Here is a 17,680-nt window from a genome sequence, read left to right as displayed (position 1 = left end):
ATGAGACTGGGTGCCATGATCTTTGTTTTTTGAATGTTGAGTTTTAAGCCAGCTTTTTTACTCTCCTCTTTGACTTGCATCAAGAGGCTTTTTAGTTCCTCTTCACTTTCTGCCACAAGGGTGGTGTCATCTGTGTATCTGAGGTTATTGATATTTCTCCCAGCAATCTTGATTCCATCTTGTGCTTCATCCAGGCTGGCATTTCTCTTGATGTACTCTGCATATAAGTTAAATAAGCAGGGTGATAATATACAGCCCTGATGTACTCCTTTCCCAATTTGGAACCAGTCTGTTGTTCCATGTCCGGTTCTAACTGTTGCTTTTTGACCTGGATACAGATCTCTTAGGAGGCAGGTAAAGGTGGTCAGGTATTCCCATCTCTTGAAGAAAGGCTTTGGCATAGTCAATAAAGCAGAAGTAGGTGTTTTTCTGGAACTCTCTTGTGTTTTCTATGATCCAGCGAATGTGGAGCACTTAGAATAGTACCTCATTAAATGTTTAATTAAATAGGACCTCATTAAATGTTTACTGAGTGAATTAACAAATGAACACATGAATAAACAATTCAGGTATATGTTCCCTTGGACCTGACTTTCATCTCTGGACCTCACTGAACAGGGTCCACCTCAGCCCCTGAATCAAGTTGGACTGAGGTGCTGTGTCATTGATGGAAGATTAAAGGAGGAGGAGGCTGTGATCCACACCTCATCCCACCAGTGCATAGTGATGGAGAAAGCTGATGAGGTCTCTGGAGGGTTTTAAGGCTTGTCTAGGTTAAAAAAAAAGGGTGGTTGGAGTAAATGCTTTGATGTTGATTGTTTCTATGTTTTTCTTTTTTTCAGACTGGAAAGCGACCCAAGGCCAATATCATTTTCAACACTTCTCTTGGAGCCATTTTTGGGGTCAAGAAGTATGCAGATGCCCTACAGAAGATTATCCAGGAGAGGGCCCTCACCGTTAACTACAAGCAAAATCTCATTGAAGTCCGAGCTGATAAGCAAGAGGCTGTTTTTGAGAATCTGGACAAACCTGGAGAGACCCAAGTGATTTCAGTGAGTGTGGAGGCGAAGCTATCAGCTGAGCAGTGCCATGGACGCAGGCGACACTGAGGGCCCCACTTTTTTGTCCATCATTGTCCTGTGCTTGGGAGGCTGGTTACAATGAGCATCTTAAGGTTGTGATGGGAAAAGGTGGAGCCAAATGGGGAAGAGGAAGAGATAAGAGGTTGTGTCCATGGGAGATGAGGAGGGTTCATCTACTGTTGTTGTTAGTCTCTCAGTCGTGTCTGACTCTTTGTGACACATGCACTGTGGTTCACCAGGCTTCTCTGTCCATGGGATTTTCCAGGCAAGAATACTGGAGTGGGTTGTCATTTCCTTCTGCAGTGGATCATCCCGACCCAGGGATCAAACCCACATCTCCTACTTGGCAGGCAGATTCTTTACCACTGGGCCACCAGAGAAGCCTTCATATACTGGTACCAAGTGAATTTTTATCCTGTTTTGTGTCTGTATTTTTGGCACGGAGTCATTTGAGGCAGCCAGAAACATTTCACAACTTTAGTTGCCTAGAGTTCAGGAAGGGCTTCTTAAGTGCAGGATATAGTGATTGTCTCCATTCATGGTTTGTGACAGCCAGGCCTGCTTGTGGGTAGTTCAGGAATGATGGATATCTTTTACCTGTGAAAGAGGATGTCTTTAAACATCTCATACCTGTGCATCAAAGGAAATGCTTACAAATCCTTGAAAGATCTGGCAGAGCCACATCCTACTTGGAGAGATCTAGTCTTTGTATGTGGGCTTGGCTTCTGTGCATCTGTTTCTTCTGTGAAGTGGGAATAGTACATTAAGAACAAGATGTAAAGGCATCCAAAGAAGATGCAGAGAAGCATCATTTGTTTATATCATTTTGGCAAGAGCTGTTAGCAGTGAGGAAACAGTACACAGTCACATTTCATTCATCCAGCCTTTTTAGAGGAATGAAGGATTCCATAAATGGAAATTTTGAAGTGAGCCAAAGATTAATTTTCTAAACATCAGAACTTCACAGTTTAAGCTTTTTATTGGAAGCTCTCTCTAAAATGTATTGCCTACATCTTTCCATTCTTAAATGGTATGTCAGTTCAGTTCAGTTCAGTTCATTTGCTCAGTCATGTCCGACTCTTTGTGACCCCATGAATCGCAGCACGCCAGGCCTCCCTGTCCATCACCAACACCAGGAGTTCACTCAGACTCATGTCCATCAAGTCAGTGATGCCATCCAGCCATCTCATCCTCTGTCGTCCCCTTCTCCTCCTGCCCCCAATCCCTCCCAGCGTCAGGGTCTTTTCCAATGAGTCATCTCTTTGCATGAGGTGGCCAAAGTATTGGAGTTTCAGCTTTAGCATCATTCCTTCCAATGAACACCCAGGACTGATCTCCTTCAGAATGGACTGGTTGGATCTCCTTGCAGTCCAAGGGACTCTCAAGAGTCTTCTCCAACACCACAGTTCAAAAGCATCAACTCTTCGGCATTCAGCTTTCTTCACAGTCCAACTCTCACATTCATACATGACCACTGGAAAAACCATACCCTTGACTAGATGGACCTTTGTTGGCAAAGTAATGTCTCTGCTTTTGAATATGCTATCTAGGTTGGTCATAACTTTCCTTCCAAGGAGTAAGCATCTTTTAATTTCATGGCTGCAATCACTATCTGCAGTGATTTTGGAGCCCCCCCAAAAATAAAGTCTGACACTGTTTCCACTGTTTCCCCATCTATTTCGCATGAAGTGATGGGACCAGATGCCATGATCTTAGTTTTTTGAATGTTGAGCTTTAAGCCAACGTTTTCACTCTCCTCTTTCACTTTCATCAAGAGGCTCTTTAGTTCCTCTTCACTTTCTGCTAGAAGGGTGGTGTCATCTGCATATCTGAGGTTATTGATATTTCTCCCAGCAGTCTTGATTCCAGCTTGTGCTTCTTCCAGCCCAACGTTTCTCATGATGTACTCTGCATATAAGTTAAATAAGCACAGTGACAATATACAGCCTTGACGTACTCCTTTTCCTATTTGGAACCAGTCTGTTGTTCCATTCCAGTTCTAACTGTTGCTTCCTGACCTGCATACATATTTCTCAAGATGTAGGTCAGGTGATCTGATATTCCCATCTCTTTCAGAATTTTCCACAGTTTATTGTGATCCACACAGTCAAAGGCTTTGGAAGAGTCAATAAAGCATAAATAGATGTTTTTCTGGAACTCTCTTGCTTTTTCGATGATCCAGCGGATGTTGGCAATTTGATCTCTGGTTCCTCTGCCTTTTCTAAAACCAGCTTGAACATCTGGAAGTTCATGGTTTACATATTGCTGAAGCCTGGCTTGGAGAATTTTGAACATTACTTTACTAGCATGTGAGATGAGTGCAATTGTGCGGTAGTTTGAGCATTCTTTGGCATTGCCTTTCCTTGGGATTGGAATGAAAACTGACGTTTTCCAGTCCTGTGGCCACTGCTGAGTTTTCCAAATTTGCTGGCATATTGAGTGCAGCACTTCCACAGCATCATCTTTCAGGATTTGGAATAGCTCAACTGGAATTCCATCACCTCCACTAGCTTTGTTAGTAGTGATGCTTTCTAAGGCCCCCTTGACTTCACATTCCAGGATGTCTGGCTCTAGGTGAGTGATCACACCATCGTGATTATCTGGGTCATGAAGATTTTTTTGTACAGTTCTTCTGTGTATTCTTGCCACCTCTTCTTAATATCTTCTGCTTCTGTTAGGTCGATACCGTTTCTGTCCTTTATCGAGCCCACCTTTGCATGAAATGTTCCCTTGGTATCTCTAATTTTCTTGAAGAGATCTCTAGTCTTTCCCATTCTGTTGTTTTCGTCTATTTCTTTGCATTGATCGCTGAGGAAGGCTTTTTTATCTCTCCTTGCTATTCTTTGGAACTCTGCATTCAGATGCTTATATCTTTCCTTTTCTCCTTTGCTTTTCGCTTCTCTTCTTTTCACAGCTATTTGTAAAGCCTCCCCAGACAGCCATTTTGCTTTTTTGCATTTCTTTTCCATGGGGATGGTCTTGATCCCTGTCTCCTGTACAATGTCACGAACCTCCGTCCATAGTTCGTCAGGCACTCTGTCTATCAGATCTGGTCCCTTAAATCTATTTCTCACTTCCACTGTATAATCATAAGGGATTTGATTTAGGTCACACCTGAATGATCTAGTGGTTTTCCCTACTTTCTTCAATTTAAGTCTGAATTTGGCAATAAGGAGTTCATGATCTGACCTACAGTCAGCTCCCGGTCTTGTTTTCTCCATCTTTGGCTGCAAAGAATATAATCACTCTGATTTCGGTGTTGACCATATGGTGATGTCTATGTGTAGAGTCTTCTCTTGTGTTGTTGGTGTGTAGTGACTATCATTTAAAATGCTGCTAATGACTCAAGGTCATAATTTTAAAAAACTTTCATTTGGAAATAATCTTAAACTTAGAGAAGTTGCAAAAATAAAAATAGTAGAAAGAAAACTGTGTATAGCCTTTACCTAGATTCACTTGTTGCAGAGTTTTACCCCATTGCTTTATCATTGCCTTCACTGCTTCTCTCTCTATATATAAATATAATGTAATGTAATATATTTTCCCTAAAGCATTTAAAGGTGAGTTATGTACATCACAGGCTTCCCAGGTGGTGCTAGTGGTAAAGAAGTGAAGTTGCTCAGTCCTGTCCGCCTCCCTGCAACCCCTTAGACTGTAGTCTGCCAGGCTGCTCCATCTATGGGATTCTCCAGGCAAGAATAGTGGAGTGGGTTGCCATTTCCTTCTCCAGGGGATCTTCCCAACCCAGGGATTGAACCTGGGTCTCCCACACTGTAGGCAGACTCTTTACCATCTGAGCCACCAGGCTGGTAAAGTGGTAAAGAACCTGCCTGGTAATGCAGGAGACACTAGAGATGGGTGTTTGATTCCAGGGTTGGGAAGATCCCCTGGAGGAGGGCATAGCAACCCTCTCCAGTGTTCTTGCCTGGAAAATCCCGTGGACAGAGAAGCCTGGTGGGCTACAGTTCATAGGTTCGCAAAGAGTTGGACACAACTGAAGCAACTTAGCACACACTCATGTACCTTATGTGTCATGGCCCTTTACCCCTAAATATTTCACCATAATTTTCCTAAGAGTTAGGAGTATTCTCTTATATAACCACATTACAGTTATCAATTCAGTAAATTTAGCAAGGATACAATATTTTAATCTATGATTTGTATTCAAGTTTTGTTGATTGATGAATAGTATTATAGTACTTCCTGTCCTCCAGAAGTTGGTCTACAGGCAGGTATTGCATTTAATTGTCATGTGTTTTTAGCGTCCTTTAATCTGGAACATTTCTACAGCCTTTCTCTGTCTTCCATGACCCTGCATTTTGAAATAATACAGCTCCCTCCCTGACTTTTATTTTTTAATAGGGTGTCCTCGTTTTGGGTTTGTCTGTGTTTCCTGGTGATGAGTTTCAGGCTCGGCATTTTGGGCTGAAATGCTGCATAAGTGATGTCTTTCTAGGATAACACATTAGAAAGCACACAGTGCTCATCTGCCCCTTGATGATATTCATTTTGATCACAAGTCCAGATATGGTCCAGTATCTTCACTGTAGAGAATTATTATTCTTTTTCTTTTTTGCTACTAATAAGGACAGGGGCACTCTAAGACCATGCAAACACCCTACTCCCTACTCATTAAAGTTTCCCAATAGATTTAGCATCCATTGATGATTTTTGCCTAATCCAGTCTTTACTATGGTGGTTGCAAAATGATATTCCAGTCTAGCATTCCTTCCACCTGTACTGGTAGATTCTTGGCATCCTATCAGCAAAAGCTCTCCCTTCCCAATTAATTATTAGTATGAACTTAGGTGGAAAATTCTGAAAGAGATGGGAATACCAGACCACCTGACCTGCCTCTTGAGAAACCTGTATGCAGGTCAGGAAGCAACAGTTAGAACTGGACATGGAACAACAGACTGGTTCCAAATAGGAAAAGAAGTACATCAAGGCTGTATATTGTCACCCTGCTTATTTAACTTATATGCATAGTACATCATGAGAAATGCTGGGCTGGAAGAAGCACAAGCTGGAATCAAGAGTGCTGGGCGAAATATCAATAACCTCAGATATGCAGATGACACCACCCTTATAGCAGAAAGTGAAGAAGAACTAAAGAGCCTCTTGAGAAAGTGAAAGAGAGTGCAAAAGTTGGCTTAAAGCTCAACATTCAGAAAACGAAGATCATGGCATCTAGCCCCATCACTTCATGGCAGATAGATAGGGAAACAGTGGCTGACTATTTTTCTGGGTTCCAAAATCACTGCAGATGGTGGTTGCAGCCATTAAATTAAAAGATGCTTACTCTTTGGAAGGAAAGTTATGACCAACCTAGATAGCATATTAAAAAGCAGAGACATTACTTTGCCAACAAACATCCGTCTAGTCAAAGCTATTGTTTTTCTAGGAGTCATGTATAGATACGAGAGGTGGACTATGAAGAAAGCTGCCAAAGAATTGATGCTTTTGAACTGTGGTGTTGGAAAAGACTCTTGAGAGTCCCTTGGACTGCAAGGAGATGCAACCAGTCCATCCTAAAGGAGATCAGTCCTGGGTGTTCATTGGAAGGACTGATGTTGAAGCTGAAACTCCAATACTTTGGCCACCTCATGCGAAGAGCTGAGTCATTTGAAAAACCCTGATGCTGGGAAAGATTGAGGGCAGGAGGAGAAGGGGACAACAGAGGATGAGATGGTTGGATGGTGTCACCAACTCGATGGACATGGGTTTGGGTAGACTCTGGGAGTTGGTGATGGACAGGGAGGCCTGGCGTGCTGCGGTTCATGGGATCACAAAGAATTGGACACAACTGAGCGACTGAACTGAACTGATGAACTTATGAATGCCTGTATTTTCCCCCACTGGTTTGTCAACTAAAACATATAGTCACTTAAAAAAAAATTTATATAGTCACAACCTAAAAGTAGAGAGTTATTTTATTTGGTGGGAATGTTTAGGACTCTGAGTCAGGCAGACAGCAGTAGCTCTGAGAAAACTGCTCCGTGGAGGCAGGAGGGGAAGTCAGGCTATATACAGGTTTTCAACAAAGGGAGCAAGCAGTCTGAACATCAAAAATCAGGTAGCAAGCTAAGGAATTCAGCATTCTGTGTATGGGAAGATGCAAGCTTCTGGGCTCACTGATTCATTCCTTTCATGAGCACCTCAGCTATCTGGGGCCCATCCTGTTTCCTTGCTCACCTTGCTTCTTCATTCCCCCAGCTCCTCAGCAGTCAGCGGGGGGGTTGGGGGGGTGGCTGCATCCACTGGATTGCAGTTTTGGGAGCCCTCATTCGTATTTGGAGGCCAGAAATTGCTGATGGCTGTGACATTTCTTGTTTATTGATATGTCAGCAGATACTTTCATTTCAGTTTATGATTCATTCTGTCCTTAAGTATTTCGGTGCTCAAGTTGTCCCAGATTGGGTCAGCAGGAACCCTTTCAGAATGGCCCTTAATGTCCTTGTGACATGTCCCCATTACATTTTTGAGCACTTCCTTGCTTTCTGGTGTCCTAGGATGTCCCAGGCTTGTCTCCTTGCCCCAGCTCACGGTCATCATTTTGAGTAGCTCTTATATAGTTATGCATCTAGGGCCTACTGGGTTGTTTAGGGCTAATTATCCTCTTATGAAAGGATGTCCATCTACTCTGTTATTTGATTTTGTGTGCATCCTCTTTGTAGTTTTCTTGTTTTCTTCCTTCCTAGCTGTCAGGCAGTTGTGACTGGGAGATCCTTCTAGCTCCAGCATTTTAAAACTGCTACTTCTAATCTTTTTATTGGCTGGAAAATGAGATAGCCAAACTCATTAAATTCTATGTAAAGTAAAAGCAGATGGGTGGTGTGTGAGGGCCCACAGCATATTTTTATGCACCAAGTGTATGAGCTTGAGTGCATGAACTTAATTTTGTTATTAGGTCCTTTTCTCTCTGGTTCTCTGCTGTGCCGTGGTTAGTTGAGGCTTGCAGATAGGGACTTGGATAAATAAACGGTTATTGTTCTTCCAAGCCAGGCTTCAGCAATACGTGAACCGTGAACTTCCTGATGTTCAAGCTGGTTTTAGAAAAGGCAGAGGAACCAGAGATCAAATTGCCAACATCCGCTGGATCATGGAAAAAGCAAGAGAGTTCCAGGAAAACATCTATTTCTGCTTTATTGACTATGCCAAAGCTTTTGACTGTGTAGATCACAGTAAACTGTGAAAAATTCTGAAAGAGATGGGAATACCAGACCACCTGACCTGCCTCATGAGAAATGTGTATGCAGGTCAGGAAGCAAGAGTTAGAACTGGACGTGGAACAACAGACTGGTTCCAAACAGGAAAAGGAGTATGTCAAGGCAGTATATTGTCACCCTCCTTATTTAACTTATATGCAGAGTACATCATGAGAAATGCTGGACTGGAAGAAGCACAAGCTGGAATCAAGATTGCCGGGAGAAATAATCAATAACCTCAGATATGCAGATGACACCACCCTTATGGCAGAAAGTGAAGAGGAACTAAAAAGCCTCTTGATGAAAGTGAAAGTGGAGAGTGAAAAAGTTGGCTTAAAGCTCAACATTCAGAAAACAAAGATCATGGCATCTGGTCCCATCACTTCATGGGAAATCAATGGGGAAACAGGGGTAACAGTGTCAGACTTTATTTTTTGGGGCTCCAAAATTACTGCAGATGGTGACTGCAGCCATGAAATTAAAAGATGCTTACTCCTTGGAAGGAAAGGAGTAACCTAGATATGACTAACTTAGATAGCATATTCAAAAGCAGAGACATTACTTTGCCAACAAAGGTCCGTCTAGTCAAGGCTATGGTTTTCCCTGTGGTCATGTATGGATGTGAGAGTTGGACTGTGAAGAAGGTTGAACACTGAAGAATTGATGCTTTTGAACTGTGGTGTTGGAGAAGACTCTTGAGAGTCCCTTGGACTGCAGGGAGATCCAACCAGTCCATTCTGAAGGAGATCAGTCCTGGGTGTTCATTGGAAGGAATGATGCTAAAGCTGAAACTCCAATACTTTGGCCACCTCATGCAAAGAGTTGACTCATTGGAAAAGACTCTGATGCTGGGAGGGATTGGGGGCAGGAGGAGAAGGGGATGACAGAGGATGACAGCCATCCAGAGGTGGCTGGATGGCATCACTGACTTGATGGACATGAGTCTGAGTGAACTCCTGGTGTTGGTGACGGACAGGGAGGCCTGGCATGCTGCAATTCATGGGGTCGCAAAGAGTTGGACACGACTGAGCGACTGAACTGAACTGATAGTTCTTCTGAAGGGTTTATAAAGAAAGAAGATTATTTGTGTCCCTTTTGAAGTATAGGCTTTTAGATTAGATTTTCTCTTCAGACCTAATTCTACTGTTTAAAATATGAATTTCAAAAAATCTACCGAAAGGCTTTAGAGCAGTGACTCTCAGCTCTGGCTGCACATTTCAATCACCCAGAGGACTTTCAAAACATGCTGATGCCTGAGTCTAACTCCCAGAGATTTTGATTAATTGGTCTGGGGTCTGGATTGAGGATCGGGAGTTTCCAAAGTTCCCCTAATGATTCTCATGTGTAATCAGGACTGAGCACCACTCCTGTAAAGAATTAAATGTACCCAAAGTCTCTAGTCTCTGATCCTTCATAGAGAGCTTGTGAACTGGCCCAAGTCTCCCGTTTTTAGAGATCTGAACTTGTTTTATATCATGGCATCCTAGAACTAGAAGAGATTTTGGAGATTATCCAGTACAGTGCATCTCCTTATAGGAAAGGTGAAGTGACTAAGTAATAGCATTTCATTTTTCATTATAAATGAACCTGTTCCTTTAAGCCAGAGTTTCTAATACTGTCATCTACAGGTTTCATGTTTCAGAATCATTGGGGTGGAGGTTGTTAAAGTACACATTCCCGTTCTTCTCCCAGACCTAATGGATTGGGATCTTGGGGTGGTAGGGCCCGGGAACCTGAATTTTCTACAGATCTTCTTTATAAACATAAAATTTTGAACACCACTACTCTGAATAGGTTATTTATGTTAATGAAGGAGAACCATGTTATTCACTAGATTCAGTTTATGGAAATAATTGATAAAAAACAAGCTATAACTGAATGGCAATATTAATTTCCAACAAATCTATAAAATGACCCTAGTAGTTCTTTTGCTCAAGTAAAATGTCATCCCTTTATGATGATTATGTGGAAATATTTAACCTCCCTTCTAGAAAAGATGTATGAAATTCATGTGTATTTGTGAAATTCAAGCACATATTAACTCTAATAGATAGAGATGATGCTAATAAGATTTGGCCCTCAGTTCTGCTTAACTTCAGAAATACAGACATGGCCTTAATAATTTGGTGGATGATGGTTGTTGACTATTCCATCTGCTGTCCTGCAGACATGTGCTCAGTTTGCATGTAAATTAACAGGCAGCCTTAGGGACCCAGGCCACTAGAGAGCCAACTAGAGTACTTTGCAAAGCACTGCACATTCGCTCCACTTCTTCCACCTTAAGGCTGACTAAGCTCATAACTGAGAGTGGGAATAAATATAAGTCACAGCCCTAACTCCCTCTGCTATCATGACTCCCAGGCCCTGGTGAAGATGCAGAACTTGTTATGAAAATCAGGGGCTGTTGACTATCGCAAGGTTAGGATTGTCCTAAGATGCTAAAGTTTTCACTGTAATGAAATGTTTTATGAACACTTAATCAAGTTGAAATTGCTAGATGGAGTTGGTTAAAAGAAATAGAATAAACTACAAAATATTATGTAAACAAACAAACAAGCATATCACATAAACAAAAGAGTTACATGAGCCATCAGAACTGATTAGGTTGGGTCAGTGCCTAATTGCCAAGGGTAGCCTTCCTTGATAAAGGTTTTTTGGGGAAAAAAATCCATCCTGCCTCCTACGCAGTTCAGTAAACCCAATACTGAATCAGACCCCTCCTTCTTCATTGTGCTAGCCAATATTCTTGCTGCCTTTATTTCACCTTAAATTGGTGTTTGATGGTTTCCTTTTCGTGTTTTGAGAGTTGACTCATATTTGAGAATGGTGCTCACTTATCAGCTCCTAACATGGGTTTTTACAAGTTTTACGCACTCTGAGAACCTCTTTGCAGAGTAAACCTGGTGTAACCAGACTTTACAAGTCATCAGTCGAGGGTCAGGAAGACAGCAGCTGAGATACATCACCCGCTTCATTTCAGTAACAGGTAGAAGCATCAATGAGTTCTTTCAAAATGTTAGTGAAGTTCACTCCAGTTTTTCAGATTCCCCCATGCCAGCTGCCAAAGGGATCCCATGAACTCTGTACCAGGAGACCATGTTAGTTATTTTATCACTGCCTTGCACGGGAGCATGGATGATCTTGGCAAGCATGTGGACCAGTACGAGCACTAACTGTACAGTGCTCTGTGCAGCCATAGTCCATGTGTGTGTCAGGGAGTCGGGGCCAGAGCCTGTGGGGCTATGGAAATAATGGAACAAACACATTTGGATGCTCTCCTTTTTTGCAGTATGAAATGCTTCACGTTACACCACCCATGAGCCCACCAGATGTCCTTAAGACGAGTCCTGTGGCTGATGCTGCCGGCTGGGTGGACGTGGACAAAGACACTCTGCAGCACAAGCGGTACCCAAATGTGTTTGGGATCGGGGACTGTACCAACCTGCCGACATCAAAGACCGCTGCCGCCGTAGGTAAGGCCTTGAGCTATGTTCCCTTCTCACTCAAAGCATGGATGCCTTCTGCTAAGGCACCGCCATAACAAAAACAAAACTTGGACACCAGCAGCATTTCATTATATACTAATTATATTAATGAAGAAACTTTTGTGCCTAAAAACGCCTTTGGCCTCCCCAAAACAGAAGTGTTGTCAATGAACCTAGTGTTGTGTAAAGAAGACAGTATCTGTTGAATGCTTTGCACCAGAGTAGCATGACCTCATCTGCCTTTTCTGGGTCAGAGGGGTGGTTTTCAGGGGAGGGGGACATTGGAGAGAGTGGTGCCACTTTTCCAGCTCTCTAGAATTCTGTTAACTTCTCATACTACCGTGCTCACATCCGTGGTCTTCTTTGGAACATCGCTGATGCTGGGCAGGTTGGCTGTTTTTCTTCTGCCTGAAACACTGTAAAACTAGGGAAGCATTTGTTTCCCCAGAAAACACATGCAAGTCAATGAAAGCTTGCAGAGCAGAAAATTGCTGTGTTAAGACAGATACAGTGAAGAGTGCCCTGATTGGTACACGATTAAGGCCTCAGCCTGGGCAACTAAATTCTTCACGTCGATGTTCCACTCTAGCAGTGATGGAGAGAATTGCCTTTTGGATTCTGTTTTCTGTAGACACGAACTGTCTTTTTTAGATGCTATAAAACACGAACCTCCCTGCCGGTGGGTATGGGAGCGTTTCGTGTGAATTACATACCCACAGAACATGTGTTACTTTTGTTGACTATATCAACCTAAGAAAGGCATTCTAGGAAATCCACTGAATGTCCTTCTTATTATTTATAGTCATTTCCCCCAAACTTTTCATTTCAAAAATCTCAAACCTATGAAAACTTTGAAAGTACAATGAATACCCATATACCCTTCAGGTATTAACCAATTATTCATATTTTGTGACCAATATAATAATTATCCAATAAATGAATATTTTGTTTGATCACTCTATGTACCTTTTTAAAAGTCATCTGAAAGTAAATTTTGACATCATGATACTTCACCCTCAAACACTTCAACTTCTGTCTCCTAAGAAAAAGGACTTTCTCCTTTATACCCACAAGATCATTTTTATGTCTAAGAAATTGAACATTACATTATGAAATCATCAATACAACCCATTGTGAATTTCTCCAGTTTTTCTAAATATGTCCTTTTTAGCTTTGCCTATCCACTCTTCCTCCCACCATCCCCAATTCCCCTTAAATCTGTGAGCCAAAGGCCACACTCCACACTGATTGCCATGTCTCTTTGGTTTTCTTTAATCTAGAACAAGCCTCTGACATTTATTTTTTCACTTACATGACATTGACATTTTTGAAGAGTGCTGGTTGGTTATATGGAAAATACCGCAGTTTAGAATTGTCTGGTAGTTTCCTGTGATCAGATTCGGGTTGTGTGTTTGTGCCTCCCACTGTGTCACCTCAGGAGCCTGTCCTGTTAGTTTGTCTGGTCCTTGGTGAAGCTACAGTCCATCACTGGGTTGAGTTGTGTTCTAGTTACAATCTAGACGGATGGGATTTGGAGCCTTCTTAACTTCTTCACGTTAAAATTATTCGCAAATTAGTTTTCCTGGAAAATCTAGACACTTCTGATTTTCTGACTTTTCCATTTCTTATATAGCTGCCCAGTCAGGAATACTTGACAGAACAATTTCTCTGATTATGAAGAATCAAACACCAGTGAAGAAGGTTTGTATGCCTTATAAGAATCACTGTCTCAACTTAGCATCTTCCATTCCTCATGAAAACTTTTCCCACAATTTTGCTGCTTTCTTAATTGGTTTCTCTATTACGGGCACTTCAATTTTTGCCTTTAGTATATCCTTGCTATATAATTTCTATATTTTCATTGTACAAAAAGTAGAATATACAAAAAAGGAAAACATTACCACTGCTCAGAGTAAATGATAAGTTCTAAGATGTCTAGGTGGTTGTTGTTTGGTCGCTCAGTTGTGTCTGACTTTTTGTGACCCCATGGACTGTAGCCAGCCAGGCTCCTCCATCCATGGAATTTCCCAGGCAAGAATACTGGAGTGGGTTGCCCTTTCTGTCTCCAGGGGATCTTCCCAACCCAGGTAGAACCTGCATCTCCTGCATTGTCAGGCAGATTCTTTACCATCTGAGTCACCTGGGAAGCCAAGGTGTCTAGATAGCACATGAAAAAAAGCCGCTTTCCAACTCTGTCTCAATCACAGTATGATGGCTACACGTCGTGTCCACTGGTGACTGGCTACAACCGTGTGATTCTCGCGGAGTTTAACTACAACGCTGAGCCCCTGGAAACCTTCCCTTTTGACCAGAGTAAAGAGAGACTTTCCATGTACCTCATGAAGGCTGACATGATGCCGTTCCTGTATTGGAATTTGATGCTGAGGTAAGTACGTCACCTGGGGGAGAGGCATACCTGTTAGCAGATTGCAACAGCCTGTACAGGGGGGTTGTTTCAAGGAGGCCTTCCAGCTTCAGGAGATATGACCCTGAGCAGGATGGGCAAAGGGGATGTACCTTGCTAAGTCATGTCTCAAGGATTGGTAATGGCAGTCTGAGAAGGGTTCTGAAGCCTCAGCCAGACGTGGTGGGCAAGAGGCTGCCCTGGGTGAGAGAAGGAGCCATAGCACAGCTACCACCCACCCAAGGACACAGCCTCTTCTTTTTATAATCGGCAGTGACCAGTTCTCCTGTCTTTCATGTTCTGGCACTCTCTTGCTGCTGGATACACCATCATCATCATCATAATCATAGTGAATCACTTTGACCTGTCAAGTACTTTATCATCTGCCACCTTAATTTTGTTTTTATTATAAGAAAAAGAAAACATACTAATTAAGAGCTAAGCTTTGGAGACCTGTGTTTGAGTCACATCTGCCACCTACCAGCTCTGCGTCCTAGGGCAAGTTGCTTAAACTCTCTGTGTTTAAGTGTCTTACCTGCAAAATGAAAGGAACACTGTCTTCCTCACAGGATGGGATGAATAAGACAATATATAAAGAGACAGGTCCATCGTAGGCATTCAATAAGTAAACAGTGACAAACTTAATAATTCCTCTTCATTGTTGCAAAAAAAAAAAATCTCATTTGACTTTCCCAAACCCTTTGAGAAAAGTAAGTCAAAATGTAGACACCAGTGTTTTTCGGCTAGGGATGATTCTGCTCCCCAGGGGACATGTGACAATATCTGGAGATATATTTTGTTGTCACAGCTGGAGGGGATGCTACGGGCATCTAGTGAGCAGAGGCCAAGGATGCTGCTGAATAGGACTGTCCCCTACCATTCAGAAGTATATGGTCCAAAATGCCAGTAGGTTTGGAAACCTGGACCTGTACCTAATTTATGAGCTGCTCAAGGTAGAGAGGACTGCAGTTTGCGCGTAGTAGAGGCTTGTTACAGGTTTGCTGAATTGAGTCAGTATGTCCAGGCTCACATAGCAAGTCAGTGTTAAGGTCAGTTACACCCTCCTAGACATGGGTTCTTTCTACCTTGCTGTCAGTCTTGCTTTATAGCCTGAGAAACAGTGTCTGTGAGCAGCCTGGCTTCTCTTTAAATATCCTGCTGCCTGAAGTCACCCCCTTTTTCTGATGCAAGGAACTGTTCTGTGTCATTTCTTACAGGGGCTACTGGGGAGGACCAGCGTTTCTGCGGAAATTGTTCCATCTGGGTAAGAGCTAAGGATGGCCCAGCCCTTGCTCTCCCTGGGTGGCTTCTGGACCAGAATCACAGCCATGGATTGCCAAGAGCAGCACGAAGAACTCAAAACCCAACACCATAAAGAATTTACTGCTGGATGACAGTGACCAAATGCCTCCCATCTCAGTCCCTCCAGGCAGCTCCCATGCAGGCTGCTCAGGACAAGCTTAATTATTTGGAAACATTCAAATGAAAAAATAGACTTCTATTTTTTAAATAAAAACTCCCACTGATTGAGATTCTATGAGAAAATTTGATCTTGATTGGTGGTATGAAAAGTTCTAGCTGTAGGGAGGAAAAGATTGTGGTGGTGGGATAGTTTACTTGTTACCTACTTTGACTATTCAACTGAGAGCTGGCATAATTTCACCAGAGCCTGTCTGGATTTATAAAAACAAGAGTTATTTCCAGGGAGAGTATTATTTGAAACAGTGCCTGTGAAGGCTGTGAAGACATGTGGCCTAGAGCTGGTGCTGTGGGGGCACAGGGGACTGGCTGCTGCCCCTCTGCTCCTCCACTGTGTTCGTGCCGAGGCCACGTTCTCCCAACCCGTGACGGACACAGGGAGTGCTCGTGCTGGCCTGTTCCTACGGGACACTCAAGTCCTCCACTGGCAACTTTGGCTCCAGAATTGCCCATCAGTCTGGCCAAAGCATCAGGCCCGACTTAGAAGTGCATCAGGCCCGAGGTGGTTCTTCCCCATCCCTCCTTCCTTCCTCCCCCTCTTCCTCTCCCTTCCTCTCGCAGGTGTCCCTCTCACATCATGGTCTGAAAGCCCTCCCTTGCCTTCTCCTGTGCCTTCTCCTTTAGCCTTGACAGACATTTCCTCCACTAAATCTCTTGCAAATCCAATTCTGTCATGGCCCCTGCTTTGCAGAGAATGTACACTTAGTGAGGATGGGGTTGATGCAGTACCAGTTTTAGCCAAGAAGATTTTTAATGAGATCATGTTAGAAACACTTCAGGACGTAGTTTCAGTTGACTTGAAGTTCAGCAGCAGCTTCAAAATCATTTTTTCTCCAATTAGTTTATTTGGAAGCTTACAGTTTCAGGTTTAAGTTCAACCTGGTATTTGAAAGCCTTGCATGTTTCATATTTATTTATAAATTCCATGAAAGGGCAATGCATAACTGTTTATGCAATAGAGTTCAAACCTAAACTGTTACTCAGTTTGAGGAACAGTGTTATTTAGGGTTGTTAAGTCTCTCATTTCCTGAAGTTCCTGGATGGCTTTAGAAGCTCTGCTCAGGCATTTGTTCATTAATTTAGCAAGGATTTACTGAGCTCCTCCTACGAGCTGCCAAACACTGCATTGGCCCTGGAGATGCAGCTGTGATCCAGACAGATACGGGCCCTGCTACAGCCTCGTTGTTCCCGTGATAGTCTCCTCTCCTTTCCCTGGGATGCTGGGAAGCTTGCTGAAAAAGGCCTTGGTTTGACTAGGAAAGTAGATTTTCTTCAGTAGCACATGTTTCTGAGGAGGAAAGGGAGTCCTCGCAACAGACTTCTCATCTGGCGATAGAAGTGGGAGATGTTTTCTGGATGGCCACATTCTGGCTTGTCTGGGGTTTCCCTGTTTAGCATCTATTATTCTGGCATAGCTTTAATAGCACCGCTCCCCGCCCCAGTTTTCACTTTCCAAATGTCCCGTTGGGACAAAAGATTTTATTGACCACGGTAGTGATCGCACTCCACCCTCCCACCCTCACCCGGGTTCTAGAATAAGAGCAGTGCCACAGTAGGTGGTGCTGTTTCTGTCTGTGCTGCTGGAGAACAGGCAGAGGTGGGGGTTTTCTGTCCTGCTCTGAGTCCCTGGGTCTTCACAGAGCTCCTGCCTGAGCCGGCTGCAGCCTGGCCCCTGGTGGGCTGCTGAGTCAGGGAGAGCTGGGGGCTGTTCACCCAAAATGATCTTTCTCTGCAAGGTCCACGCAGTCCTGGGAGTAACGTCCCTAAATGTGGACACAAATGCATTTTTACAGAGTGAAGCTGTGTTTCTGGGAATGGCTGAGGCTCCTGGGTGAGTCACTTTGAAATCCCTCACAGGGTGAGCTGGCGTCTCCTGTGTCTGTTTATGACTGTGTATTCTGAATAAACCTCCAAGCATCAGGAAGTTGCTTCAGTTCACATTATGCTGGGCAGAATTGACTGCCAAGGGTGGGGGTGGGGGGCAGTAACCACTATTGACCAGTACATTGGTCTCTAGCTTTC

At 43.1% G+C, this 17,680-nt stretch overlaps 1 protein-coding gene across 4 annotated transcripts in view; it reads left to right on the top strand.

Annotated features, from left to right (window-relative positions):
- The window catches only part of SQOR (sulfide quinone oxidoreductase), a 64,407-nt gene extending 48,683 nt beyond the window's left edge, over positions 1–15,724 (top strand). For 3 of the 4 annotated variants that reach the window (XM_015473181.3, XM_024997369.2, XM_015473182.3), the window contains 5 exons: positions 843–1,052; positions 11,580–11,763; positions 13,409–13,476; positions 13,983–14,161; positions 15,397–15,711. In XM_015473181.3, the coding sequence (XP_015328667.1) occupies positions 843–1,052; positions 11,580–11,763; positions 13,409–13,476; positions 13,983–14,161; positions 15,397–15,454 (699 nt within the window). In that variant the 3' untranslated portion in view covers positions 15,455–15,711. 4 annotated transcript variants of the gene reach the window in all.
- Positions 15,725–17,680: the final 1,956 nt, after the last annotated feature.

Source organism: Bos taurus, chromosome 10 (genome assembly GCF_002263795.3).
Source record: "Bos taurus isolate L1 Dominette 01449 registration number 42190680 breed Hereford chromosome 10, ARS-UCD2.0, whole genome shotgun sequence".
Lineage (NCBI taxonomy): Eukaryota > Metazoa > Chordata > Mammalia > Artiodactyla > Bovidae > Bos > Bos taurus.
Note: the sequence above shows the minus strand (reverse complement) of the source record. Positions and strands in the feature narration are given on the sequence as shown.